This window comes from Furipterus horrens, unplaced genomic scaffold (assembly GCF_987537825.1).
Source record: "Furipterus horrens unplaced genomic scaffold, mFurHor1.1.pri manual_scaffold_11, whole genome shotgun sequence".
NCBI lineage: Eukaryota > Metazoa > Chordata > Mammalia > Chiroptera > Furipteridae > Furipterus > Furipterus horrens.
Genome location: NW_028327181.1, coordinates 4,841,351 through 4,869,254, shown reverse-complemented (window position 1 = coordinate 4,869,254; position 27,904 = coordinate 4,841,351). Strand labels below are relative to the sequence as shown.

The window sequence follows — 27,904 nt, the reverse complement described above, 5'->3', positions numbered from 1 at the left end:
ACTCGGCCAGAAGCCTGCTTCTTGAAAATAAAGGTGGCAGAACAAAGCAAATGCAGCCCAGGGGATGCCGACATGAAACTGAGGCAGAGATATAACAGAGAGAAGGGGCAGCTTGAAGAGGCAAAAACCTGAACCTTCTTAGATGCTACTCCAGTAATCCACTTTTCATGATATGTAACTTACTTAGAAAAATCATCCCATAAGAGGGCCAGAAGAACAGGGAAAGAAAATAAGAAGCAATGGAGCTGGAGAGGGCTGCCAGGAAGGAGAGGACAAAGCCAGGCCTCAGGGAAAGGGAAACTGAAACTTTGATTCAACACGAAAAGAGTAAAACTCAAAAGAGAACCCATTAAATTTAAGAATCATACCAATACCTCCAATACCTTTTAACAAATATGACCAAAAAAAAAAAAACAAAAAAAACTGTGTTACCACTTTTCTCTTCGGAATTAGGGAAAACCCAAATGAAGGCTCAGCGCCTGCCTCTCCCATTGTAGGAACTGGCATCCTGTGAGTTTCAGCAGGCAGTCTGCATCATGGTCCACAGACATTTCTTGGCACCAGAACTAATCTACCAATAGTGCAGAAAGTAAATACACAGGGCAATTGAAACCAACTTCCACAGTATCTGATTCAACTGTTTACTAAGCAGAAAAATCAGTATAGTTGGTCCTTTGTCTACCGCTGGCAAGTGGTTTTTATGTACTTTATTATAAATGAAACAATCCTGCTTAACAATATCATCTGTCATCTTACAAACATGACTAAACAGTCCTAGAAACTGAGCCTTTCTTAAAAACGAATGAACTATACTATTAGTAAATACCATATCTAAATCTATACAGCATCTTTAAGCAATATGAAAATGAAATTGATTTATTAATTTACATAAAAATTATTTTATACATTAAAGAATAGTTTTTCAAACTGTAAAAAAAACAGAGTCTGAAACAGTCATTATTGGGATTCATGGGACGTGGTCTGCTCTTCTATCACCTGCTTCACAATTTCTGCCAGTTTGAGTCGATCTACTTTATCTGTGAATCCACGACCTGAAACCCAAGAAAGAAAAAGGTCAATCTCCAGACTGTTGGGGAGGAGATAGATTGTTGACAGGAACCCAGTAAGATACACCTTACTAGTGTCAAATTCATCCCCAGTACTGGTCAAAAGTGGTTCAGACCCAGCCATTTTGCAAGTATCAACTGAGTAGTTCCATTAACTTGACAGTAAAAATCCCATGTTCACTACAACAGCCCAGAAGTAAACCATAAAAAAGATGTTTATAATATGTATGTCTGACAAAGGACTTGTAGCCAAAATATATAAAGAACTCCTGTACATCTAAAAGAAAGCTATAACTCGACAGAAAGATTGGTAAAAGAACAGGCACTTCACAAAAGAGGAAATTGAAATGGCCAGTAAACACTTTAAAAGTGCTAAAGCACATCAGTCATCAGGGAAAGGCAAAATAAAATGACACTGCAAAACTAGGATGTACTAACCAGGATGACTAAAATAGCAACAGCAAGTGCTGGTGTGGAGGCAGTGACTGGACCCCTCAGACAACGCCAGTGGAAGTATCAGTTGGCACAACCACTTTGGAAAACTCAGAGCAGTACCCACTAAAGCCAAACAGATGAATACCCCCATGACCCAGCAATTCCAATCCTAGACATGTCAAGAGAAGTGAACTCATCAAAATAGTCTTCAAAAGATGCACACAAGAGCATTCATAGCAGTCCTTTTATTAATTACCAAAATCTGGGAAAAACTCAAATGTCTAACAGAATGAATATATATACATTTACACACACACACACACACACACACACGGCGATGGGCAAAAGTAAGTTAATTTACCAGCCATCATTACCTAAAAGATAAATCATATGTAAGGATATGAAATAATAACAATAAGAAAAAGATTAATACTAATAAATAATATAATAATAAGTAATACAAGAATAAACTGTTCCACATACAACTATAAACCTACTTTTGTCCATCCCTGTATATATATAGAGAGAAATACATATTGAGAATGCATATGTATATGCACATATATATAATGAGAATGATTTGCTGCTACACACAATAAGGCTGACTCTCATAAACATAATGTTAACTAAAAGAAGCCAGCCCAGGCTGGTGTGGCTCAGTGGACTGACCACTGGCCTGCAAACCCAAGAGACACCAGTTAGATTCCCAGTCAGGGCACACGCCTGAGTTGCAGGCCAGGTCCCCAGTTGAGGGAGTACAAGAGGCAACCACATCGATGTCTCTCTCTCCCTCTCTTCCCCTCTCTCTGAAAAAAAATAAATAAAATCTTTTAAAAAAGGAAGAAGAAGAGGCCAAACACAAAGAATACAGACTTCTCTGATTCCATTTATATAAAATACAAAACCAGGCAAAACTGATTTGTAGTGCTAGCAATCAGGATCATGACTACCCTTGAGGGAGGGAGGCAGTGATCAGAAGAGAGTCCATGTTCCACTATATGTTCTACGGGCCGGCTATAGGGAAGTGTTCGTGTTGTAAAAATTCATTAACAGTATACACTTCAAGCGTGCTCACTCTTCTGTACTGGTATTTCAAAATTTTTCTGAAAGTCCCAGGGAAGCTAATCTCCAGGCTGAGCATCCTGGAACTTAAATCTAGTTTAGATTGCTAAACTAGAAAGACAACACAAAAAGCAGTTCAAGAAATGTACCTCTACCTTGTCTGTCTGGGGAAAAATGTTGCACAAGCAGATTTGGCAAACTCTGTACTCTTTAGTGAAACCGCTCTTCTCTAAGCTAAGCAGATCAGCAGGGTGGACTCCCTGCATTCTGCCCTCTTTCTTTCCTGTAGAGTATACTGCTCCTGAATGACCTAGTGAATAGCCAAGGTAGTGGGAGGAGTGCTGAGATCTGTGGGGTTTTTTTTTGGCCAAGTGGCATGTGACAGGGGCCCAATAGTGTTGAATCTGCAATACATAATGTATCTGAACTCTGGAAGACAAGTGAAAGGGCCAGATGTCCAGATATGCCAGGGCAGCAAATGTAGGGCTAACCCTGGTCCCACGATACCCCACTCACTCTTCAGTCTCACTTCACTTAAAAATAGCTCCAGCTCACCCCCCAGAGACTCCTACATGTTCCGAACATAATGACTTCTCTGCATCCCTGGGGAAGAAGTAATTAAGGCTCCTACCATTCCAGCTGAAGCTTTGCAGAGTATCTCTTAGGAGTTTGCATTCCCGGTTATATTTCCAAGCCTCTTGCATTACTTCATTCAGCCTTTCATCTTCATTTTCTCCTGTTGGTAAAGACGAAGAAGTTGAGTTTCCCTGCAGCATCATGGGATTTTAGTGTCAGAGATGGAAGGACATGATGTGCAGCTTGTTGAGCAGTGATGGTTAAAGGTGCCCACCTCACCGGACACTGCCGCTCCTGCTAGTCTCTACCTTACGTGGGGACCACTTCTGGCCTTTGAAATCAGATCCTCTGACTGTCCCCCTCTCCGCACTGGGGGATGGGAGACAGGGAGTGTCGGACTCTTACCGCTGAGCACAAACAGCTTAGGTCTCCAGTTAGCCTAACAGACCAGGCTCATTCCTGACTTTGGAAGGCTATCTGAGATACACTACGTGAGTTCTCTTAAAACACAAGGAATCTAGGGAGACAGGCCAGCCCAGCAGTTTTCTGGCCTACTACTTGAAGGGCCTCGTTCATCTGCTGAGAAAAGCCCATCACACCCGGCTGAGTGGAGGAAGAACGTTCCGCAAACAAGCTCTCACCCAAAAGAATCCATGTGTAAGTCACACTGCCCACGAGGCAAGTAGCAGCAGGGCCCACTTCTGAACTTGGCGGGTATTCTCTTTATATTCACACATTAATAAAGCCTTGTACTCTAAAGGCTCTGGAAATGAAGTCTCCTGACCTTCCCAAACTGATCCCGCCCCTGTCCACATTTTCCATTCTCCATCTCATGCCCTCATTAACAAACTAAGACAATATAGAATGACATGCTGCACCTGACACTGGCAATTAAACCCAAATTAGAAATGTCATAAAACCAAAGTAAGGGTAGAGCTTACCACGTTTCTGACTTCCCAAAACCTGCTCTTTTGAGTGGGCACAGACTAATTTACATAATGTGCTTATTTTCTTATACACAAAGACGAAACAGACAATCTCAAATTAAACCACTCCTTTTGTCAGGTGCACGCATCCACATGCACAGGTACACACACACACACACACACACACACACACACAGAGCAATGGTAAGCAGTGTGACCTTTACCAGCCTGGGGGAGAATACACTGAGCAATCACATCTCGTAGCTTTTCCAAGGCAACATTTGAATCCTCAGCTCCATTCTCACGGTCGTGGATATAGACACCATCCTTTGGCTTGGTGCTTTAAAAGTTTGGGAGAGAGGTAATAACAAGATGAGACTCCAAAATCCAACTCTCAACTGATACTAACTCTAAACATACAGCAACAGATTTTTCAGGTAAATAATTCCCTATAGAGTGTCTCCAACTTCTGATGCTACTTAAAGAGCTTATCGTTTCCAGCTTCTTAAGAGGCAGAAAATGGGCAGACCCCTGGCTCAGCCACACCAGCCGTGAAGGAGAGAAGATGAAATGAACTCAGTTACCCAAGTAACTTCCTCTTCCTCAGAATGGGGTTGTTCACCGAGTGCAGGGGTTTGAGGCTGACTTTCAGGTCCTGGATTCGCATGTTGGCCAACTGTTCCGCGTGAGCCTGCTGGATTCCTGCAACCACCGCCTGAGTGCAAACACTGTCGTCAGTCTCTCACATTCATTTCTGAGAGCCCAGAAGAGAGTGGGAAGGAGCTCCAAGAACTAAGAAGGAATTGCACTCTTATGCTGGCTATATACAAATTTTGATAAAGCAGAGGATTCTTTCCCAAGGATCAGCAGGGCCCAGGGAATACCAGCCCACTTTTCTGCAGGGGGTACAGAAACGCAAGTAAGAAATACTAACAAGGCTCATGCTCACAGTCATTGTCAAGGGCAAGTGCAAAGAGAGACATACGTGTACATCAGGAAAAAGGCTGGCAGGCTACTGCCTGAGGAGCCTCCCAGACGTCCCACAGTGTGGATGTGCCCTCAGCTGTGATGGCGCAGGACCTCAACTGTTTCACACAGTGAGCATGGTAGACACTCAAGAACTGACCTACAGGCCAGTTAATTTGCAATAAGAAATAACTATCATGGAGTGTAGAACTCTTGATGCCTGCGTCTTTATGACCAGTAAGTGCTCTCACTAGGGGCAGCCCAAAGAGGGAGGCAAATAACTCAGCAGAAAGCTTTGTAAGAATGAGATGATCCCACCTGTGTGCTTTTAAAAAAGACAAACTCTTGTGTGTGGGGTGTCTCCCCAGAAATAGATCAGGAAGAATGACACATCAAGCCATACGTGACCTCACTTCTGAGGGTGAGACTGAGGCAAAGAAAGGAAACTTTTGCTCTTCATTTTATGTATCTGTGTCGTTTGACTTTCAGCAATAAAATCTGAGCAGTTAAAAAAGCAGTTCCTTGGTAAGCGTGCTTTTAGATGAGAAAGAGTTCAAACTCATTTACAGGAACTATAATAGCTGGCCCTGGCCTGGCGACACTGCTCTGGACCCTCCCATTGGTCTCCTCCTCAGTGATGGCCCAACCAGAAAGATGGGAACAGTTCAAGGGCAAGAATTCAGGCTCCATCTTCTAGGCAGGGCTTAGATGGGCACTATTCAACATCTGCACATATGGCCTTTTTTCTATCCTTCCAAAGTTGACCAATCCACATCATGACCACATTATTCTATAAAAATAGGAATATAATGTCATGTTAAAGTTCCATCATATAGGCCTAGGAGCCACTCTTTCTCATTAGGAAGATTCTGCATATCCATATTTGGCTTATTTATGCATTAATTTTAGAATAACTAGAGGCAATTATTCATTTCCAAGATCTTGAAGAAAGGTTATATTGTAACCCCTATGTACTGACAAGCAGAGGATCTAAGTAATCCCTTTGGATTCTGAACTGACATATTTAAACCAGGAAGATAACCATACACAAATCAGAGACGGCAGAGAACTCAGTCTTCCAGCTCTCCTTTCTCTTCCATATTCCAAGTAACCTGAGGGGGCCTTAGAGTCCTCTTTTCCTATCCGCTTACTCTCTGTCACTCTTCAGCCCCACCCCTGTAAGCGGGTGAAACGCAAGTCTGGGCCGCTGCCTTTGCCCCTCAGCCACACTGATTCGAGACCACCCCTCGCGTTCACCTGAGTGTTCATGTACCACGTGAAACAACTGTCTAAAATCTGAAAGACTCCCCTTCTCTCAAACCAGCCTTGTCCCGGATTTCCCTCTATTGGTCAATGGTATCACCCGATATGCCACCCGCTGTCCCCTTATATCTAGCCAGTCATCAAAATGTGTAGGAATTTGTCTTCAAAAGTGTTGAGGTCATTCATCCCTACTTCTCCGCTCCCAGAGCTGCCCCTCGGACTCTAGCTCACCGCAGACGTCCTAGGCTGGCAAGTCTGCAAGTCTAGCTGACAGTCCCTAAACACGTTTGCGGCGTAGGCCTCTTCTCGGAGACCTACAGTGCCCTCTCAGCTCCCTCCGACTGAGATGAGACTAAACCCTGGCCCTTCTCTCTGACTCCCCATCGACGAAGTCAGGTGGCTTTTCCCGCTGACGATTATAGGGTGAATATTCCTCAGCTGTGTTCCCTTACTGTACATTTACCAGGCCTTGATCTGTTCTTTTATACAAAGAAGCGCTTGATTTCCACCTGATTTTCCGGAAACCAGAGATGCTTCTCTGGAAGACTGTGCTCTGCATTGTTTTGCCTCTAACCCTCACTAAGGCGAGTCCCAGCATTCCTTCCCAACACAGCCTTATCCGCCAACAAAAGAAGCATCATGCAAAACCTTATCCATCATCAGTTGAGCAGAGGGTAGAACGTTATCCAGGGCCTCAGTTGAGTTTAGCCAGGGGTGGTCCAATACTCCCTCGATGGTGAGTCTTTCCTCTGGCTTGACCTTTAAGAGCCTGTGGAGAAAAGGCCAACACAGCTGCCATGCACAGTTGCTTCCAGAAGGCTGGAAAGTTCCAGGGTACAGCGGGGGGCGGGGGTGGGGGGCAGCGGGGGTGAAGGGGTTTTAGTCCCTAACCATTAGCTGGGAGGGCACTGTGTTCTTAGGCAGTCTTTTCTACCCCTACAAACAAAGGGAGATAAAAGCGGTAGGAAAAAGCTCATCCAGTGACACTTCACCCCAAGCTCTAGACCCAATACGACAGCCCTAACATGGCTTACAGTTCCTGAGGCCCTGCTCTCCGTATTAGAGCGCCCACTTCCTCAAAACCCAATGAGCATGTTTTTATACCTAATTTCATTTATTTTAATAATCTGATATCTTTAAAAGTACTATTGCTTTATTTTGAATTGCTGGTTACTAGTGAAGTTGACATCTGTCTGCTATGAACTTCCTGTCCATATCCTTTGCCCATTAAAAAACTTTTATTAAAAAAAAAGAAAAAGAAAAAAGACATCCATGTTGACATCTCTAGGACAGTGGGCTCTTAACTTCCAAACGGACCAAGAGTGCTCTTTCGGCCAACAGTGGAGATAAAACTCTCAGATGTTATCATATGGCAGGACCTAAACATTTCATCCCAGAGACATTCAAAAGCTAAACATCTAGTTTCTGGAAAAGGGTTGGTATTTCCTTCTCAGCCTAATGTGTGGCTCTGATCCAGCATCTTTACGTCCTGTCCATCCATGCTGATGCAATTCCTAGCTCACCGCAGCAGCCCCCTGGGCTATTTACAGCCTTCTTCCAACTACCTATCCTCCTGTTCCAAATGTCAGAGTGGGGACAGCGTGCCTACTTGTTCTTTCAGATTCTCTGCTATCTCCTGGATCACTCTGAGTAAACAGCTTCAGATTCTAAAGAAAAGATTAATGAGAAAAGAATCCATGTTGCTCTAGGGCCAGGAAATATATTCTAAAAAACTGACAAAGAACCACTTAGGGGATATTGATGTTTTAATTAAGTAGCTGAGAATACAGCATGGAAAGACAGATGATTTGAACAATGCCTCCACTGCCCTAAAAAACTTCTACTTGTTTTTAGAAACTAGTCCCTCTTTATATACACAGATCCCTAACCGACAGGACAAGCTCACTTCTGAAATGGAATAATCTCCATAGATAAATGGCTGTACTGTCAGGAGACAGTTCCCAGAGACTGCCCCTTTAATGCTTGTCTTTATCACATTGCAGATGAAGAAACTGAAACAAAAAAATGGAGAACTGCTCAGTGAAACCAAGCAGTAGGAATACCAGAACAGTGCCCAAGTCCTAGGCGGCCGAGCCTCCCACACAGGTAGGCAGAAAAAGCAAATACACTTCAAATTTGCTCTGACTTCGTTCTCACCTAGCCCACCCACTACCAAAGGACTCTGAATGGCAACTCTCCCTCATCTACTCTCCAGCCCTAATTCTTCTAAATCTTCCTGTCTTCATCCGTGCCAGAGCAACCAGCTAGCAGTGAGAAGGCTGGAGGGTGGGGGCCAGGTGCCACACCCTAAGTCACATACTCCCACAGCAGCCAAAAGCATCGTCATCATCCTAACCCCCCACCTCAGCTCCTGGCACCATGTCCACCCCAAAGGACTGGCTCACATACGAGACAGCACACGCCGGGGCAGGGCGAGGGGGGCCGGGCTGGAGATGATCATTTAAGTCCTGAGTTAATGCTCACAGAGACACTGGCTACTGAGGGACCTGGGCTCACAACCCTGGGGATAAATTCTAGGGATGCAGCAGGAGGGAGCAAAGCTCCATTTTCTCTGAGGTGGGGACAGTGAGAACTCTCATATCAGGCTCCAGGGATAAGATTTCTGTGATGCTAAATAGGAAGGAACATGCCTGGAAACAAACGACTTGGTTCCACTCAACATTCCCTCGGTTTCCCCACCTTAAGGCCTCCCTGGCCTCCCCACCCAGCGGCCCAGGGACTCACTTCCTCACAACATCTTTGGCCATCTCCGAGATCTGGCTCCACTCTTCCTCTGGAAACTCAAAACTGCCTGTCATGATCTTCCTCCGCATGTCCTTTGGGATAGTCCGACTGTGGTGTTTGGAATAAAAGGGAGGGTATCCGCACAGCATCACATAGATAATCACTCCAAGGGACCACAAGTCACAGCTCTGGAAGCAAAAAGAAAATGGTCACTCACAGAAGAGGCATAGCTCCACAATAAAGCCCTCAGGGCCAGCCCTGACATACTCAGGCTGATAGATCCAAGAATAACTTAGCAGAGACTGGAAAAGTTTCAGGGAGTCTAACCTTTCACTCCATATTTTTTATACGCCACCAAAACTGTATACACACATACCAGCATACAAGGCCAGTCTGGGGTAAAATAAACAGCCACTTTTATTCTCACTGCTTAGGCCCAAGCTACATTCTTTTCTTGTGTACTAATGTAGGATCCTTTGTCCCCAGCCAGAAGAGAAATAGTTTAGAAGCCAGCTGGTTGTGAAACATGTACTCTGTCAACCTGGGCAGGATAAGGGTGCAGGAATAAAGCAGGTAAGACACTGGTAGGCTGATGCCATCATATAGCACAAGTCATTTCGTAAAGGCCCAAAGCAGTTTGACACAAATCAAGGAGAGGCACCGAAGGGGGAAACAGGTGGTCTAAAAGCATCCCTTTGGCCACGAAAGACTCACTGCACCCATTTGCAAGACCATACAACAGTCTTGGGGAAGATACTTTTCAAAGAGAGAAAACTGCCACCAACTATCATGTCTATAGGTATTAAGGTGACTCCATTGCCTGTAGTCACACTATGATTATCAATAAAGAGAGGCATACTTAATAATAAAGGACTCCTATTTTAGTTAAATGCAGCTCCACCTGTCTTGGAAACTGAGTCCTCAGAGGCTTCAATTTAAGCCTCTCTTGAGCTGGAAAACAAAAGCAGTGTCCGCCTGAGAAACGGGCCTAAGGAGCCTTCCACTCGGGTCACAGGCTTTCCCTCCTGCCACAGAGGCCCTGAGAGAAGCCTGGAAAACGGGGTGTCTCAGGTACTCTCACTCATGTGTTGGCATCATACGAATGGATGTTTGTAGATAATGTGACCCAAGCTGAAGGACACAATTATAAAATTATAGAGGTGAAAAGGAATCTTAAAAATAGTTCAAATCCCTCACTTTACACATGAGGAAACTGATACTACAGAGATCTTGTCATCGCTAAGGGCATCTGTCAAGAGTGACCTAATGAACATCATGCAGCTAAGCAGCGGCAGAGCCAGAGCAAGTCTCCTGGCCTACTGCCTCTTTTTTAATTTTCAAAATTTTAATGATATCTTATTACATATGTTTATTAAAAATTGTTTTCCAGCCTTGGCTGGGTAGCTCGATTGGTTAGAGTGTCTTCCTGATACGCCAAGGTTGCAGGTTTGACCCCCCCTGTCAGAACACCTACAAGAAGTAACCAATGAATGTATAAATAAGGAAAACAACATATTGATGTTTCTCTCTCTCTCCCTTCCACTCTTCCTGAAACAAACAAACAAACAAAACAAACAAAACCAAACAAGTCCTAAAGCTAAACATTATTTGCCAATATAGCATTCGGTGTTCATTTAGTTGCCAATATAAAGTTTATATCTAGATCAACATATATACACATTCAAAAGTAATATGAACTGTTTATTTTTTCAAAATGTTACTCATCTGCAGTGCAATTTTGATGAATGTCAGGCTAATCCATGAGCACCATTAGATTCACGTAATGGAATAGGAAGAGAAGGAAAAGAAATGCTGGAAAATAATACATCATGCAGGAGTCCATTGCGTTCATGGAGAAGATTTTAGCAAGTAAATTGAAGACAACCCTGTCTTCTAAATGTGGTCACTGGACTGTACTGCTAACCAAATAAATAACCTGTAGGTGACCACAGCCCTTGGTTCCTGCTGTAAAACCTGAATTGATAAGAACCTTATTTCATCAGACAAAAACTTAAATCCCAAATACACATGTGGCTGCCTCCAGCCTTTTGCACAGGGATACTGAGTGACAAGAATGGAACCAGGCACATTCTCAGAGGCCCACAAACACCTCACAGAAGAGAGGCTGCCCTGAGGGGTGAAGAGAAATATCTCTTCCCCTACCTTGTTGTAAGTGTAGGGTGTTGGCGAGGTAGATATGATGCCAGATTTCTCCTTCTGATGCCTTCTTTGGGCCTCTAGTACCTGCCGTAGAGTCAGACCAAAGAGAACACATTACTGAAAGTCACACGCATGACACCTGACTTGAGACAGACTGCTGGAAGGTTAAAAATGGTAAATACTGGCAGTCAACATTCAAAAAACTCCATACAAACAATACTTTCAAAAACATTTTGTGCCCCTCTTACAACCGGCAACTTAGCAGTGTTTGCCCAGGTCAAGAACATCAAGATCAGGTCCCTAGAGGAGAGTCATCTCATCTTCCTGCATATCGAGGCTTCTGAGATCACCGACTTGCCGGGGCACATCCTGCATGCCTATGTATTTTAAAAGCGGACTAGCGCGGGCCAGCAGATCAGGTGCAAAGTACTTGTTGCCATCAGGACTGTAACAATCATGTCAGTCTGGGCAGTAAATGCTCCAAGGAGGTAACCACTGCCATCCATGGGGCCTTCATCCGGGTAAGCTCTCCACTGTCCTGTGCAGCGGGACTCCCAGGGGAACTAGACTGGCAAACCGCACATGGTTCCTGCAAAATGACAAGATGCTGCAGCTCTGTGCTGGCATGTGTTGTCCTCAACACCCAGATCATCACTACTCTCTTGGTTTGGAGCTTGCAAATCTGCTACTGATGGCAGGGACTGACAGCTGCTACACCTCAGCCAGGGGCTGCACGGCCACCTCGGATAACTCGGCCAAGGCCATCCTCAGTACTGGCTCTAAGACCTACAGCTGTCTCACCCCCGACCTCTGGAAAGAGACTGATCACCAAGCCTATCAGGAATTCACTGGCCATCTTGTGTAAAGACCCATGCCCGAGCCTCTGTGCACAGGGCCCCAGCTCCAGCTGTGTACACCAAATAGTGTTTTTAAACAAGAAGAATGAAAGTGAATTAATTAAACCTGAAAAGGAAAATACCACTTATGACAGTATAAAAAATATTAAGGATAAATCTAACAAAAGATGTGAAAGACTTTACACTGAAAGCTACACAAATATTGCTAAACAAAACTAAAAACAAAAACTAGAGGAAAAATACAGCTTGCTCATGGGTCAGGTTGTTAAAATGTTAACTCTCTCCAAATGCATCTGTAGATTAAACACAATCCAAAGCAAATCCCAGGAGGCTTTTCTGTTATAGAGAAGTGAATTCTAAAATGTATAGAGAAATGCAAAGGATCCAGAACACAATTTTGAAAAAGAACCAATTTGAAAGACTTATTACACTAACTGAGGTAAAACAATATAAAGCTACAGTAATGCAGATACTAGTGCTGTAAGGATGCACATACGGGGGTTGGCAAAAAGAGATTTACAGTTTTGAGTACATAAAACACAGAGTTCATTCTTGTATTATTATTTATTAATTACTGTATTATTTATTAAGACAAATAAATAATACAATAATACATCTGCCCATCCCTGTATATATCAAATAAGCAGAAGAGTCTAGAATAGACCAACATATATATGGTCAAATGATTTTCAACAAAACTGTAAAGTAATTCAATGATGCAAGGATAGTCTTTTCAACAAATGATATGGAAACAACTTGACATCCATAAGGGGGAAAAGAAAACTTGACCCTTATTTAACATATATACATACACTCAGAAAAATAACTCAAGTGGATCACAGTCTAAAATATAAAAGCTAAAACTATAACCTTTAATAAGAAAACATGAGAAAATCTTCATGTCCATGGATATGGAAAGACCTCTTTGACAGGAACAACGTGTACTAACAATCCTCCCCCCCGACCCAAATGGTGAATTGGACCTGATCAAATCAAAAACTTCTGCTATTCAAAAGATTATTTAAAAAACTGAAAAGCAAACCAGACTGAGAGAAATATTCATAATGCATATATGGTAGGCAGAATAATGGCCCCCTCAAAGCTGTCCATGTCCTGATCTCTGGAAACTGTGAATATGTTAACCTTACATTGCAAAAGGGACTTGGCAGATATGATTAAGGATCGTGAGACGGGGAACCATCCTGGATTGCCTGAGTGGGTCCAGTGTAAAGACTGGAAGATGCTACACTGCTGGCTTTGAAAATGGAGGGAGAGCCCACAGGCAAAGGGTGAGGGGTGTTCTAGAAGCCAAAAAGGCAAGGAAATGGATTCTGCCCTAGAGCTTCCAAAAGGAACAGAGTCCTGCCAACACCTTGAACTGGTTCATACTTCTAGCCTTTAAAACTGCAAGGTAATAAATGTGTGCTGTTTAAAACCACTAAGTTTATGGCAAATTGTTACAGCAGCAGTAAAAAATGAATACAGATATACAACAAGACGACATATCCAAAATATAATTAAAAATTCCTATATCTCAATTATAAAACCAACAAAAAGGGCAAAAGATTTGTAGCTATACTTCACAATAGAGTGTCATATCCATATTTTATAATAGAATGACCAATAAACACAAAAGAAGAGTCAGCAACATTAGCCATCGGGAAAATGCGATAATTAAATCCATAATGAAATAACACTATGTACCTTCCAAAATGGCCAAGATTATAAATACTAACAAACATGAGTTGGTGGTAAGAACGTGAAACAACTGAATCTCTTATACATTACTGGTGCATATGTAAAACAGTATAACCATTTTGCAAAAAGATATTACTTAAGGGGGGGAAATATGTCCCTCAAAACTTGTAACTGAATGTTCCTAGAAGCTTTAATCATAATGGCCAAAAATGTGAAACAACCCAAAATGGCCATCAGTCAGTGAATGGATAAACCAACATGGCTTAGTCATATGACAGAACACTGTTTAGCAATAAAAAGGAATTAATACATACAGCAACATGGATGAATTGCAAAACCATGCTGAGTAAAAATAAACACAAAAGGCACACAGATTCCATTTCTATGAAATTCTGCAATGGAAGAAATGGACCAATAATAACAGAAAGCAGCTGGCGGTTGTCTGGGACCAGGGTAAGCCGGGAGCGGACTGGGAAGCACACAGGACAGCGTGAGAAGTGAAGGAAATGTTCTGTGCTCCAACTGTGGTGCTGATCCTGAGCATGCAGGAGTATCCATCTGCTAAAACTCATCAAACTACACTTCAAGGAGAAGTATTAGATATACATCATTCCTCAATAAAGTTGATTTTAAAAGAATAAAATGCCGATGCCCAATTCAGCAGCCTACAGGTTTCTGAAGCTGAGCTCCCCCCTCGCACTCGTAACGCCGCCTGCGCTCCTGCCCAGCAGAGGAAGCGTGAGGCCCCAGGCGGCTCAGCGATCCGCCCCGCGGCGGGAACAGCACGTGCTTACCTGAGGTGCTACATAATAAGGGGTGAACTGGGGTGTCATCAAGTCACCTTGGTCAATTTTGGCAAATCCAAAGTCACACAACTTCACTGGGGCATCCTGAAATAAAGTAAATGGGAGTCACTGCTGCAGTGTTCTCGGGAACCGTGAACGGAAGACGCAGGTGCGCGTCGTGGCACCGCGAGCCCTCAGTTTCAGGCTGAGACCGGAGACAGCGCCTCATGCGGAGGAACTGCTCTTGGTGATACAGGAGAGAGCCGTTTACCCACTCGCAGTCGGCCTCGCTTTCTAACCTACAAAGGCAGCCCCAAAATCAAACCTTAGTCAAATGCCCCCTGACCAGAGATTAGCTCATTATTTCTCATCGATCCCGGGGGCCGCTTCACCCGCGACATCAGCTTCATAATCTCCAGAGCAACTTATTGGATGACCATAGGAAGCGGGCAGGGCTGGAGAGGAAAACACACCTTATCAGGGTTCACAGCAAATATGCCTGTTAGGGTTCAGGGTAACATATAATGGCATATAGCTTCCTGCCCCTTCCCAATGTCCCTCCAAATAATATGCAAAATGTGAGGTCCTACAAATACATATCGGGGTCATCCAAAATTTTCAACATCAGGGGTATTTCTTTGGGCCGCTGGCAAGGAAAACAAGTGGGAAGAACAAGCCGCCCAAAGCCCCCTGGCCCAAAGCCTGCACACTGCGGACACAGAGCACCCCAGACCTCCCCCCCCCACACGCACGGCTGAGCCGCGAGGGCAGCATTGACACGCAGAAGAGCAGAGCTTCTCACCAAGGAGTTGTCCTTGAAGAGCAGGTTCTCAGGCTTGAGGTCTCTGTGTGCAATGTTTAACAGGTGACAGTGCTGCAGAGCCAAAGCTATCTGGAAAAGGACATAATGGGGCAACCACATCTTAGAAGAATTAACTCTTCAATGCCCCTGGTTTAGAGAACTCTGGATGTTAAAAAATGATCCTTAATTAAGTCAATTAAGACTACGGTCAGTTTTCAACTTTAAAGCAGAAATTAAAACTTCTGGTACTAAGAAGTAGAAATGAAATAAGCTTCATTTACCTGCAACCAGTACTTTGTTAAACAATAAGAAAAATACAACAGTAAAATGATTCTTTGTCAGAATAAACTGATGGTTAGATCCTGCACGACAGGAGGAAAACGAAATGTTCCCACTGCCATTCATCTGCGATGGGACAAGCACTGCGACCTTCAGCAGGCCAGCCCACCAGGCCGGGCCCCCAGCAGGGCAGCGGCACTGACACACAGCTCAGAGGAGAGCTGCTCTCTCCAGGGAGCTCAGCTTTCAAGTTCTGCTTTAAGAAAAACAGAAAGCAGCTAACTGGATTTTTCCACCTGATGTTCCAATGTGCTCATCCCACCTGTTGAAAATGTTGCCTGTTCAGGTGGACGTGAAGGGGTTTTGTTCTATAGAAGATTATTTAGTCCTAATGTTTGAAAAATACAAGGTATAATTTTAAAAGTTAAATAGAAAGCAAATTTTACCTGTTCTTCAACTCTCAGTATGGAATTTTCTCAGCATTTCAAATATCAGTTCCTCCCTTCCAGAAAGGAGGCGACAAACAATGCTCATGGAAAATTTGGAAGGATTTTTTTTTGTTATTAAGAATCAACTGGGCTATGCTTTCTGCTTTTTTCTGTCTTGCTGGCTTGCTTGACCTGAAAATAAGCTTTAAGGGTTTAGCTTTCCACCTCCTCAGGAGGTTATGTATTATTTGTGACATAAATCATTTCTCTAGCAATAAAATGTGATCTCAGAATAGAGTGACTAAAACCAGGAATAGCCCAGAGTTACAGTGAGTGACCTTAGAACACTACTAAAATGTGACGAGAAAAAGGTGACTCATAAGCAAAAGGTATCTTATATACAATTGTCAGGATGTATTTTTATACCATACAATCTTTCAGGTGGTACCAGCAATATTTTATCTCAAAGTCCAGTAACAGTGCTTGGAAGCCATGTGTCTAAAGATACCAACAGTCTATGAAAGAGTTAATATTAACTCCCTTCCAGAGTTCATTTAAATCTTATAATAAACAATTAACAACCACTTAAGAATACAGCCCCCCCACAAAGCATAAAGGGGTCACATTTCTCCTGTCAAGGCATCTTTTCTGATTATATAACAAAGCAGGCAATGAAAGATCAAATAGAGCTTTTCTGCAAGCTTGCTTTTATTCCCCCCAGTGAAATTGTGCTTGTTAACCAACACTGTTGGCAGTTTGATTGGTACCCGGGGTTAACTTGCCTGCTTTGTTACTTGGCTGGCTTGCTTCTCTGTAAAGTGCCGGTGCTGGCTGATTCTGTGAAATAGCTCTCCCCCTTCCATCATCTCCATTACAATTAAGAGTCGAGCCCTGTTTGAAAGCATTTGATTTTGTTAAGTTTAAAAAAAAACAAAAACTGAAACATCAAGTAGCTAACCTAAAGAGATACCTCATCTACAGTGTGTGACTACTTCCTAAGTCCAGTCCTGCTCCGTGTCACTGCCAACCGGACACCACGCGTAAGGTACACCCCTGACCTAACACTTTCTAAGAAGATAAAATGGGAGTAAAAAAACTAGTTTTGAAGACAAGGATCCTTTTGAGGACACTATACTTAACCTGTTATTACTAGATGTTAAAGAGGGGATTATCTTTTCAATGACATGTTTTGTGTATGTATTTTAGGACAGCTAGACTGGAAACGTATTGAAAACAGTTTGACTTTGTAAAAGACACAAATTTCAAGTCATCTGGCCGGTGCCTGGCAGGCTTGGTTTTTCACCCTCACTGTGTGCTGGTGTGTTTGTGAGCGGGGGTCTACTCCCGGCACCCATTCCACTAGCTTTTCCTGTGATCCACAGCATGCCCAGCAAGATAACTAGAATGGTTACACAGCTACAAAATACAAGCAGAAATTCTCATGTTGTCAAAGTGTTTTTGATTACCATCCTCTGATATAAATGCTTCCAGCTTGCATCCAAATGCTTTCACCAACAGAGCACAGTTGTATAAAACAATCACTTCACCTTTCATTTGCTATTACAAATCTATCTTCTTTCTCCACCTGGAAAATTGTTCCCTATCCCCCTCAAGTCCCAGCTGCCACATAACTGCTCTGTGAGACAACTCACCTCCCCAGCCCACAGTGAGCAGCTCTCCTTTGTAAGCTCAAAATATTTTATGGATGCCTCTCCTTGGTGCCATGATGACAGATTTATATCTCATTCCCCCCAACAGAGAACGTACCTTACTTAATTTTGTATTTCCTAGAAGAGACTTAGGATGCCACCCAATGGGCTTGCCAATCGTTTGGCAGCTAAAAGAATAATGTTGATTTCTTCCTATAAAAGGAATGTCAGACTAAACAATAAGGGCTTTTTGCCATATCTCCTTTAAGACAGTGCCTAGAATAATATTTGGTCCCCTTTCACTAATTTGAAATAGAATCTGTTTTAATACCACATTACACGCTTTTCTAAAAAAGAGAAAATAACCACAATGGTCAGAGGGCCAGGAGAGTGAGTAGGGTACAGATGAAACCAGACCGGCCATGAGGCTGGTGATGGGTACCTGGGGGTTCGTTACATAATTCTGTCTGCTTTCACAAATGTTTGAGCTTTTCCAAAACAAAAAGTAGAGGAGACAGAGGAAGGGAGGGAGGCAGACAGGGAGAGAAGGAAGGAGAGAAAGGGGAAGAGAGAGAGGAGGCACCGCAGAGAGGAAGGCCCCACTACACCTCGGCCTACATACGGAGGGGTGGGCATGGGGTGACGACCCCATGTTGTCTTACCTGGGGCTGGACTCATGAGGAAACTGTACACTGTTAGCAAATACTTCAATAATTTGCACTATATTTGGGTGTGTGGCACACATCATGTGCAGACGTACCTTAAAGAGAACAGAGGAAATATTTTTGTACATAGAGGATGCCAACATTTTCTCTCTAAGCACAAAGGGCTAAGCCCATTACAGTAAAAAACCTTATCACCTAGAACGATGTAAAAAAAAGGCGGGGGGATGGGGGTGTCACACACAGATTATCTCCTTAATGCTCTTCCATGAATAAAACCTCAACACTAGATTACTTTCTCCTGTCCTACCTATTAACAAATAAGTTGGCAAGTAATTTATTTTATTTCAGATATTACTCATACATCTATAAGCAAAAGAATAAGTACATTATTAACACGTTACTGCACATTATTAACACGCTACGTACCAGGGAATTTAAATGCCTTTTAGAAATGACGAGAATTCTCGCCACCCGTACACAATGTGTTACATGTCATCACCACATCCAGAAAATTTAAAACAAATATCTATTTTTAAAAACTAGAAACACATCCGCAAAGCCCTCCTACAGCACACTTTGAAGACACTCTTCACCAGAGCCTTCCTTGCATTGTTTTATCTCCACTCTTCAAGGGCTTTTTCCAATAAGTAAAAGCAAGAGTAAACCTGAATACTTCAATGTATAAGAATCACATTAATTGAAAAAGAACAAGAGGCGGTTGAAAGGAAACAAGACTCTACCAACAGCCTTTGGCACTGATAGATACAGGGCTGTTTTATAATAATAACATGAATAGCAAAAAGGGGTGAGTATAAACTTAAAATTTAAAAAAAATTCTTCATGCATCTGTGTATTCTCTCCGGGAAGCTGCCTCACTTGTAAAAAGAATAATTCTTAGGCACTTCAAATATTTAGGCAAGTCAAGGCAATAATGGATCATACCTCATTTCTAGCTTTTGGACGATCAAAAAGAATTTTCAGTGCAAACCGTTCTTGGGTAGAGTTCTTCACACAGACTCTAGATTTGGAAAAAAAAGTCAATCACAAATCATTATGTTACAGTGAAAACTAACTTAACAAGTTTGTTCTTTAAGAATTGGACTTCTGCTCAAAAATAGATCCAGGTGCAGCAGAACAAACTTGCCCCCAAGGCTAGCAGGTGGAAAGGCAGAAAAGCATCTCACCCACCCTTCACAGGCCCCAGCTCGTAAGCCGCATGAAATCAGCGCCAGGCTGGCTGAGAAAGAAATAATGGCCTCTGCTGGCTACAGGGGACTCTCACAGGGGCTCCCCAGGACCGACATCTTAAATGACTCCATGTTACAGACCATGGGATGTAATTTGGTCAAATATATTTCTAAAGAGGTGAGAAAGAGCCTGACATGAATACCTCCAATTGTTAAAGCTATTTCAAAAATCTGGCACCCCTACGCTTCTAATTTGAGAAGTACTTCAAATGGCCCTTTTCAGAACAACTTTGTCGCAGTTTGTACGTGGGTCTCTTACCTAACTGGACCACTAATTCCAGCTCCCAGTTTCTGAGTCCAATTGATATTATATTCCTCTAAAATGGAGGTTTCCTAGTGAGACAAAAAGACGGGGCAGAGAATAATTCTCCAATTAAAAAGCTGAACAATTAAACAAAGGCAGGACAACAAAAGACCTTATCACTCAACATCTCATATTCGGAGAGAATGTGATAAGCGAAGCTTTGTGTTCGGTATGGCTTTATAGACATTTTGTCTAAATGACTTAAGTTAGGCATCGTTTTCCAACAAGAGCGAAAGCCTCAACTTTAGCACAAAAAATTCTTCAGCTCATCTGTGAGGTCTATTTGAATAGACACTCAAATGTTGCTTTTTTTCCTTTGAAGTGTAGGGGTAAGATATTCTTTCAAAATGCTTCACTACTACATACTTATTTGCTAAAATGGTCAAGTATTTTCTGAGATTCTAGAAAGGCTGGTCTGATACATGCTGCTATGATATGCAGGCCTATATACTTAAACAGGCTGATCAAATTGTTGGAATAACTGAATAAATCAAGACTTAAAGTCCAAATAAAACAGCAGTGTCATAGTAAATTTATATAATTTTCAACAGCTTCATTTTGAGTACAAAGATATTCTCTCATCGCTATTGTATAACAATACTTTTTATATTTTTCAATAGATTTTTAAATAATTTCAGGTAGATTCTCCATAGTTTAATGCAAGTTTTCATGGAATTCCTGTTTAGTCACTGTATGTTGAGCTTCTGTTGCCTTACATTTGTAGGCAAGGGAGCTATATCTTTAAATTATGGTGGGCTAAAATTTATTTTTCAGGGCTCCACAGGTAGAATAGGAAACCAACCTTGAGAAACTAGGCCAAAACTCATGAGACTTTCAAACTGTTTTGTAGCAATGAAAATCTGATAGGTCGTATTTACCACTAGAGTCTTCATTCCCAGTGTGTGAGACCAGCTGACCTGCCCGTGGAATGCACTCACTGTGCACTCAGTATGTGCCAGGCACTGGGCTGAGTTCAGACACGAAAACAGAGCTTCTGCCCAGTGAATGGTCAAGGGTATAAAACAAAGCCTAGAGCGCTGGCTGGTGTGGCTCAGTGGCCTGTGCGATGGTCTGTGAACCAAGAGGCTGCCAGTTCAATTCCGTGAGCGGCAGCCAGCTGATACTTCTCTCACACGGTCCTTGGTTGGGGCACGTAGGAGAGGCAACTGATGTTCGTCTACCTCTTTCTCCCTCCCTTCCCCTCTCTCTCAAGATAAATAAATAAAATCTTTTTTTTTTTAAATTAAGCTTAGGATAGTCTTCATCTCCACAGCTTTGTGTTGCCCCAGCCTTGATAAAGGTTCTCATTGTACAGGAATGCTCAACAATTGTGGAATGAATGACTAGAAAGGTGAACTAAAGTCAGATGACAAGGGTTACTGATTCGGAAGACACCAGCAGAATCATTACATGAACTCCCTTCTGAAAAACCATACATCAGCTTAAGGAGCTTGTCAAGGTCACACAGTAAGTTACAGGCACAAACAAGATTAGAATTTACAGCTTTGGCCTCTTCCCCAGCACCATTCTAGCTATCAAGATGAACTGTCCAGGCCTCGGCATGAAGAACAGCGATAAATCTTGCCTAATCAGGGAGGGAGGTTCAAGGCTCTGTCTCCCCTTACCACCTCCTAAACAGAATTAAAACCTACCCATGTAATCTGTCTACCTCCTTCATGTCTCCACTGCATGAGCGGCTGGAGTTCCGTGTCTGAGAAGGTGGAGAATAATACAGTACTAGGAAAGGGAGTTGGAGCACAGACTAACACTATATACAAAAATTAATTCAAAATGGATCAAAGACCTAAAACAATAAAACTGTTAGAAGAAAACATAGGGCAAGAGTTTCACAACATTGGATTTGGCAATGATTTCTTTGATATGACACCAAAGGAATAGGCAATAAAAGAAAAAATAAAATGGACATAATGAAATTTTTTAATTTTATGCATCAAAAAATACTATTAACAATGTAAAAAAGGCATCCCACAGAATGGTAGAAAATATTTGCAAATCATATAATTGATAAGAGATTTATATCCAGAATATATAAAAAACTCCTAAAACCAAACAAACAAGAAAATCCAATTCAAAAAATGGGCAAAGGACTGGAATAGACATTCTTCCAAAGATACACAAATGGCCAATAAGCACATGAAAAGGTACTCAACATTACTAATCATGAAAAAAATGAAAATCTAAACTACAGTGAGATACCACCTCACAGCCATTAGGATGGCTACTAAAGGCAGAGAATAACAAGTGTTGATGAGGATGTAGAGAAATTGGAACTCTGTGCACTGTTAGTGGGAATATATAACGTTACTGCTCTTATGGAAAACAACAGCTTCTCAAAAAATTAAGAATAGAATTACCATATAATCCAGCAATTCCACTTCTGAGTATATACCCAATGGAATTGAAAGCTGGGTCTTGAAGAGATATTTGTACATCCAGGTTCACAGGAGCATTATTCACAATAGCTAACATAGGTAAGCAACCTAAGTGTCTACTGACAAATGGATAGGCAAAATGTGGTTTATACATTCAATGGATACCATTCGCCATAAAAAGAAATTCTGCAATATGCTACAACACAAATGAATCTTGAGAACATCATAATGTGAAGTAACTGAAATTCGTTGTCGTCGGCAGCCGTCCGTCTCGAGAGACGATGGTGTAGCTTCTTAAGAGTCTATCTGCACCGCCGAGAATGGCTGTGCAGTCCGACTCGGGAGTGACACGGTATCTGTCTCCTCCCGTGTTGAATCGACATCTTGCGATGACGCTGGAGTGTCCTCTCCAGTGGAGCTGAAGCTACAGAGCCTGGGCAGGGTGATATGGAGGGTCTGCTGTTGCCCATGCAGCAGACCCCCCCTCTCTTCGCAGCTGAAGGGTCCAAGGGAAAGACGGAGTCAATACAGCTTGGCTTCAGGTGCGCCGCAGGAGTTGCCGGTGTTGACTACAACGTCAAACCGCCTTAGGGACTCCGGCTCCGGATTTTCTGTCGGGGTTTACTCCCTTAGCCTTTCCCCTGAAGAGGTATGCCGCAAGGCAACGGAGGTTTTTTGGAATCAGAGTTTTCCTTCTCTGAAGTAACTGAAATAAGTCAGTCACAAAAAGACAAACACTACAGGATTCCACTTACATGTAGTACTGAGAGCAGTCAAAATCACAAAGACAGAAAGTAGATCAGGGGCTGCAGGGGCTGGAGCGAAGGAGGCAATGGGGAGGTGGTGCCTAACGAGTACAGAACTTCACTTTTACAAGATGAAGAGTCTGAAGATGGACAGTGGTGATGGTAGTACAAAATTGTGACTGTACTTGATACCACTGAACTGTACACTTCAGAACTGTTAAGATGGTAAATTTTGTTACATATGTGCTTTACTACAAAAAATGAAAAATAAAAGGATGGAAAAAAGATATACCATGAGTAACCCATAAGAGAGCTGGAGTAGCTCAACTGACAACAGACAAAATAGACTTTAAAACAAAAGATGTTAATAGAGAAGGGAAGGCACTTTTTATAACGATAAAAAGGTCAATCCAACAGAAAGATATGACAATTATAAACATATATACATGCACCTAACGGAGTCCAAAAACTGACAGAATTTTAGGAGAAAACAGATAATTCAAAATAACAGCTGGAGATTTCAGGACCCCCCACTCTCAATAACAGCTAGAAAAAAATCAGCAGGGATATAGAAGACAAACTGTCAACCAACCTGACCTGACATCTACAGAACACGCCATCCAACAACACTCCATTGATGGGGAATGTATATTCTTCCCAAGTGCACGTGGATAAAACCTATCCGAGGTCATAAGTCTCAATAAATTTTTAACCATGGACTAGAGGACAATACTAAGATGGCAACTGTCCCCAAACTGACCAAGAGATTCAACGGACTCTCTGCCGAAAGCCCAATCAGCCTGTTCTCTAGTAGTCACACACAGCCGAAGTTTAAGGGCAATGGTTACACCCCAGGAAAACGGCTTTTCCTGCTGAACCCTAGAGGTCTCTGTTCTCACCATTTGAGGGGCAGCCTCAGAAAAGCAAAACCACGAACACAACCCGCTGCCACAGACCAAAAGCCGTATTTGATGTGATGCTGGCTTGCTTCCAGGGGAGTACATCCTAGTCAGCACTGGTCATCAGTCCAGGTATTTTCAGCCTCACTAATTTGTACTGGTTGGGCACATCCAAATTAGTAGGAAGAAGCACCAGTGACCTGTCAAGTATGTAAAGGCTAAAACAACAACAACAACAAACAAAAAAACTAAGAAACAAGAAAATTAGAACGGGCAATAATGACCAAGTGAAGAAAACAGTGACTCTTTCTGAACAACTCTTAAGTTGCTATATGCTAATATTCTCCAAGCTCTTACTAAATGTGAGCTATAAGGACATTTAGCTGTATTTGCTCATTAAATCCTCAAAAATACCCTGTGAGCTGGAGAGTGTTTTTATCTCCTTTCCATGGATGAGGAAACTAAGGAACAAGGAAGTGAAGTTGACTTACTTAAGGTCACAGCTAAGGAATGGAAACACTGAGATTTCAACCAGAGTTTACCTTGAGAAACTATTGTAACCACTCAGTAACAGCCCATTAGAACTGTGTTCTTCTGCTCAAAACTGTCTGGGACTTCCCCTTCTATTTAGGGTCAAAGCCAATGTTCTTACAGTGGTCTACAAGGCCCCATGTTCCCTGGCTTCCCATTATCTCTCTGTAACTGTCTGCACAGACAGGCTACATTCCAGCCACCCTGTTGTTTGTGGATCACACAGGAACCCGCATCAACATTTTGCTTTTGTACCTGCTGTTCCCACTGCCTGTAATATTCTCCCCTTCATGCAAATGTCATGTTCTCAGAGAGGCCTTTCCTCACCAACCTTCCTTTTGTACTTTCCACCCTTTTTATACTTCTTACTTATAACCACCTGGCAATGTGTATTACCTAATTCCGCCCTCTAGAATATAAACTCCACGAGAGCAGGGACATGCAGGAGGCTGGCTTTGCACCACTAGTGCCTGAGACAGCACCGGGCACAAAGCAGGCAATACTAGCTGAATTTAAAATTCTGCCACATGTGCTTTGGTTCACAACCCAGTCATATAGCTTTAGGCAACAAGTCTTGACCCTGTATCAATAATGTCTAAACTAAAAGGAAAAATGGATACATCAAGGCAGTTTTTTATTTAACAACAAAAAACCCACTACTGTTTTTTTTACTTGTATATATACATGGCAGTATATATTTGACGTGTGTGTGACAGTATCCAGAGAGTAAATTCTAGTGTTAACTGAAAGGCTGACTTTAAATCTACTTTCACATGTATAGGAACTGCCTTTATGGTGTCTTCTGAATTTTAACACGTTGCGTACCGGGAAATTTAAATGCCTTTTAGAAATGACGAGAATTCTCGCCACTGGTACGCAATGTGTTAATGTAGCTGTGTAAGTTGAGCTTCAGCTGATAAGATGGAAACTTTGAACCAAGATTCTATAGTAATGACTAGATAGGTAATGGTTTATGATGATCCTGAGTTCATTCTATCATGTTCTCTCCTAGGTGTTAGGTGCTAGCAAGCACTCCGCTTTATCTCCTAGCTGGCAGCATATTACTACAGACTACAGATCTATGCCCAATTGGCTCTGTATTTCCGGAACAAGGGCCATCAGTCTCTCTACAGGGTGAGTCCTCATGGTTTCCACTTTATTAATGAGCAGAGTTAAAGTTTTTCTAAAACAGTTAAAACATGTGTTTATCTCTTTGGTGGTACCGATCCATCAGAGCAGTCTTTTTGAACCTTTACTTCTATTATTAAAAATTTGATTTTCCTGCCCTGGTCTCATGGCTCAGTGGAGCGTCATTCTATGAACCCAAGGGTTGCCAGTTTGATTCCTGATCCGGGCACATGCCTGGGTTGCAGGTTCAATCCCCAGTTGGAGCGCATACAAGAAGCAACCAATGTTTTTCTCCCTCCCCCTTTCCATCTCTAAAATCAATGGAAACATATCATCAGGTGAGGATTTTAAAAAAGTTATCTTCCTTAATATGTACATTATATTTTTGGTGTATCTTTTAAAAGGTGAAGTTTCTTTGGAATGCCTGGTGATTTCTATAAGCTTTACCACAAAAAAAATTGTTAGAGGTTTATGTTTTTAATTAGTTATTGGTATTAGTGATTGTGTCTTGAAAGCAAAACTAACCCTTAATTGCCAATGGATGCATGTCCCTTAAAAAAAAAAAAAAAGAATCTTAAATGTACTGAATTGACGTAACACCGTAAAATAAGTAAATAATACCTATTAAACTTTAAGCTTCATGTTCAATTTACACAAGACTCTAATTTCCTAGTCACAGCTAGGTGACTTTCTCTTACTGCCTCAAAGAGGTTGTTTTTTTTTTTTTTTTTTTTTTTAAAGAGTAGAACTGGTTTTAGAAAACTTGTCATTTTATTTGGGTCATTTTAGAACGCACGGTTGCTTTTCTTTTGGTAAACAGAGCACTAGGTCACAGGACACCCTTAGCTCTTCCTAAATCAACTCAATGCTCCCTAGGAGGGGAGGGAAGGAAAGAGGAAAAGGGGAGGAGGACACACGGAAAAGTGAGAACCATCTATTCGCCAAAGGACAGGGTTTGTAAGGAGACGAACCCCCTCCTTCTGAAACTGCAGGTTTCCAGGAGGCTCGTTCCAAACAAGTTGGAGAGATGGGTCAAGTCCAAGTCTCCAGGCAGATCATCCGGAAGCACAGGCGGGCGGCCCTTGGGGAGGGTCGAAAGCAGAGGAGTAGGCCCCTCCGTCCGTCCCACTCACGGCAAGTACCTCCACGCCACGGAACTTCCGTCCCCGCCGGGCACGAGTCACACCCCCGCTGCAGCCCGGCACGCGCACAGTCCCCTCGCCCCAGGGCTGGAAAAGGCAGGCCGCGGATGCGGGCACCACCGAACCCCGGGAGGCGCCGGGGCCCCTCACTCCAAGTTCTCGCCGCTTCCCGGGGCTGGAGCCGGCAGGACCGCCGCAGGGACAAAGCGGGGAGGAAGGAGGCGTCTCCCCTTACCTTGATGGCTCTGTCCATGTCGCTCTCCCCCGACATGCTCCGCAGGGCCCCGATGGCCGGGAGCGACGGAGGCTGAGCAGCCGCCGGGTCCCACCGCTGCCGAGTGAGCAGGGGGCTGGGCGCTCGGGCCCCCGGGCCTTGGGGAGGCGGGCGGCAGCCGTCCCCAGGGGCCGGCGGGGATGCGGGCCCCGGCGCCAGCTCGGCTTCGGCAGGCGGCTCTAGGCTGGCGGCCGCGGCAGCGGCGGCGGCCCCGGGGGACAAGCCTTTGTGCTGGGTCCTGCGAGGCTGCTTCCCGGCCTCATCCCCGGCCGGGGACGCAGGCTCCCGGGGCAGGGCGAACCGGAAAGGGCCCCGATCCGGGGCGCCGTGCAGAGGCCGCGCGGGGCCGCCGCTTAGGCCCGAGCTCGCCAGCTCCTGAGGAGGAGCCTGCGCCTCCGCCTCCGCCGCCGGCACCGCCGCGAAGCCGAGCCCGTCGCCGCTGCCGCCGCCGCTGCTGCTGCCGCTTCAGCGCCACACATCGCCGGGACACCGGCGCCGGGCAGCCCCGCCCGCCGCCCGCCCCCCCGCCCGCTGGTGCTGGGCCCCGCCCGAGCTCCGGGCAGCCCCGCCCGCCGCCCGGCTCCGCGGCCCCGCAGCTCCCCGCGCCCCTCGCCGCCGCCCGCCGGGCTTTCCGAGCCGCCCCTGGGGCTGGTTTGCAGGCGCCCGCCAGGGCCTCCCCGAGGTGCGCCCCGGCCAGCACAGGCCCGGGGCCCTCCGCCGCGCGGCGCCGCGCTGATGACGCAGGGGTCGGGGAGGTGGGCCGGGCTCGGGCGGCCGCGGGAGCGCTCGGAGCCCCGCGCTCCGTCCCCGCTGGCAGCACTGGCCACCCCCTGCGGGAAGGACTCGGGGGTGTCCGAGGCCCCGCCGGGCCCTGCGG

At 43.9% G+C, this 27,904-nt stretch overlaps 2 protein-coding genes across 5 annotated transcripts in view; one reads left to right on the top strand and one right to left on the bottom strand.

Annotated features, from left to right (window-relative positions):
- Positions 1-26,808, top strand: part of TMEM116 (transmembrane protein 116) — a 99,550-nt gene extending 72,742 nt beyond the window's left edge. Inside the window, exons 11-13 of one of the 2 annotated variants that reach the window (XR_016513939.1) lie at positions 8,299-8,401; positions 25,496-25,617; positions 26,604-26,808. Coding sequence is in view for 1 of the 2 variants with exons in the window: in XM_090290731.1 (XP_090146857.1) it covers positions 8,299-8,352 (54 nt within the window). In the remaining variant the exon portion in view is untranslated. Of the gene's footprint in view, positions 1-8,298; positions 8,441-25,495; positions 25,618-26,603 lie in introns of those variants that run through there. The other variant, XM_090290731.1, reaches the window with a different exon arrangement.
- MAPKAPK5 (MAPK activated protein kinase 5) lies at positions 861-27,094 on the bottom strand. 3 transcript variants are annotated; one of them, XM_090290734.1, is made up of 14 exons: positions 26,989-27,094; positions 19,870-19,943; positions 19,306-19,381; positions 18,361-18,458; positions 16,832-16,940; positions 15,343-15,432; positions 14,550-14,645; positions 11,204-11,284; positions 9,041-9,228; positions 6,944-7,064; positions 4,651-4,781; positions 4,285-4,406; positions 3,196-3,300; positions 861-1,052 (listed from the first exon to the last, which is right to left on the bottom strand). In XM_090290734.1, the coding sequence occupies exons 1-14, from the start codon at positions 27,022-27,024 to the stop codon at positions 958-960; spliced, it is 1,422 nt and encodes a 473-aa protein (XP_090146860.1). In that variant the 5' UTR covers positions 27,025-27,094; the 3' UTR covers positions 861-957. The 3 variants fall into 3 exon arrangements, with proteins under 3 accessions (XP_090146860.1, XP_090146861.1, XP_090146862.1); XM_090290735.1 differs by having other exon boundaries at positions 4,291-4,406; XM_090290736.1 differs by lacking the exon at positions 18,361-18,458 and having other exon boundaries at positions 15,343-15,428.
- Between the last annotated feature and the right edge of the window lie 810 nt (positions 27,095-27,904).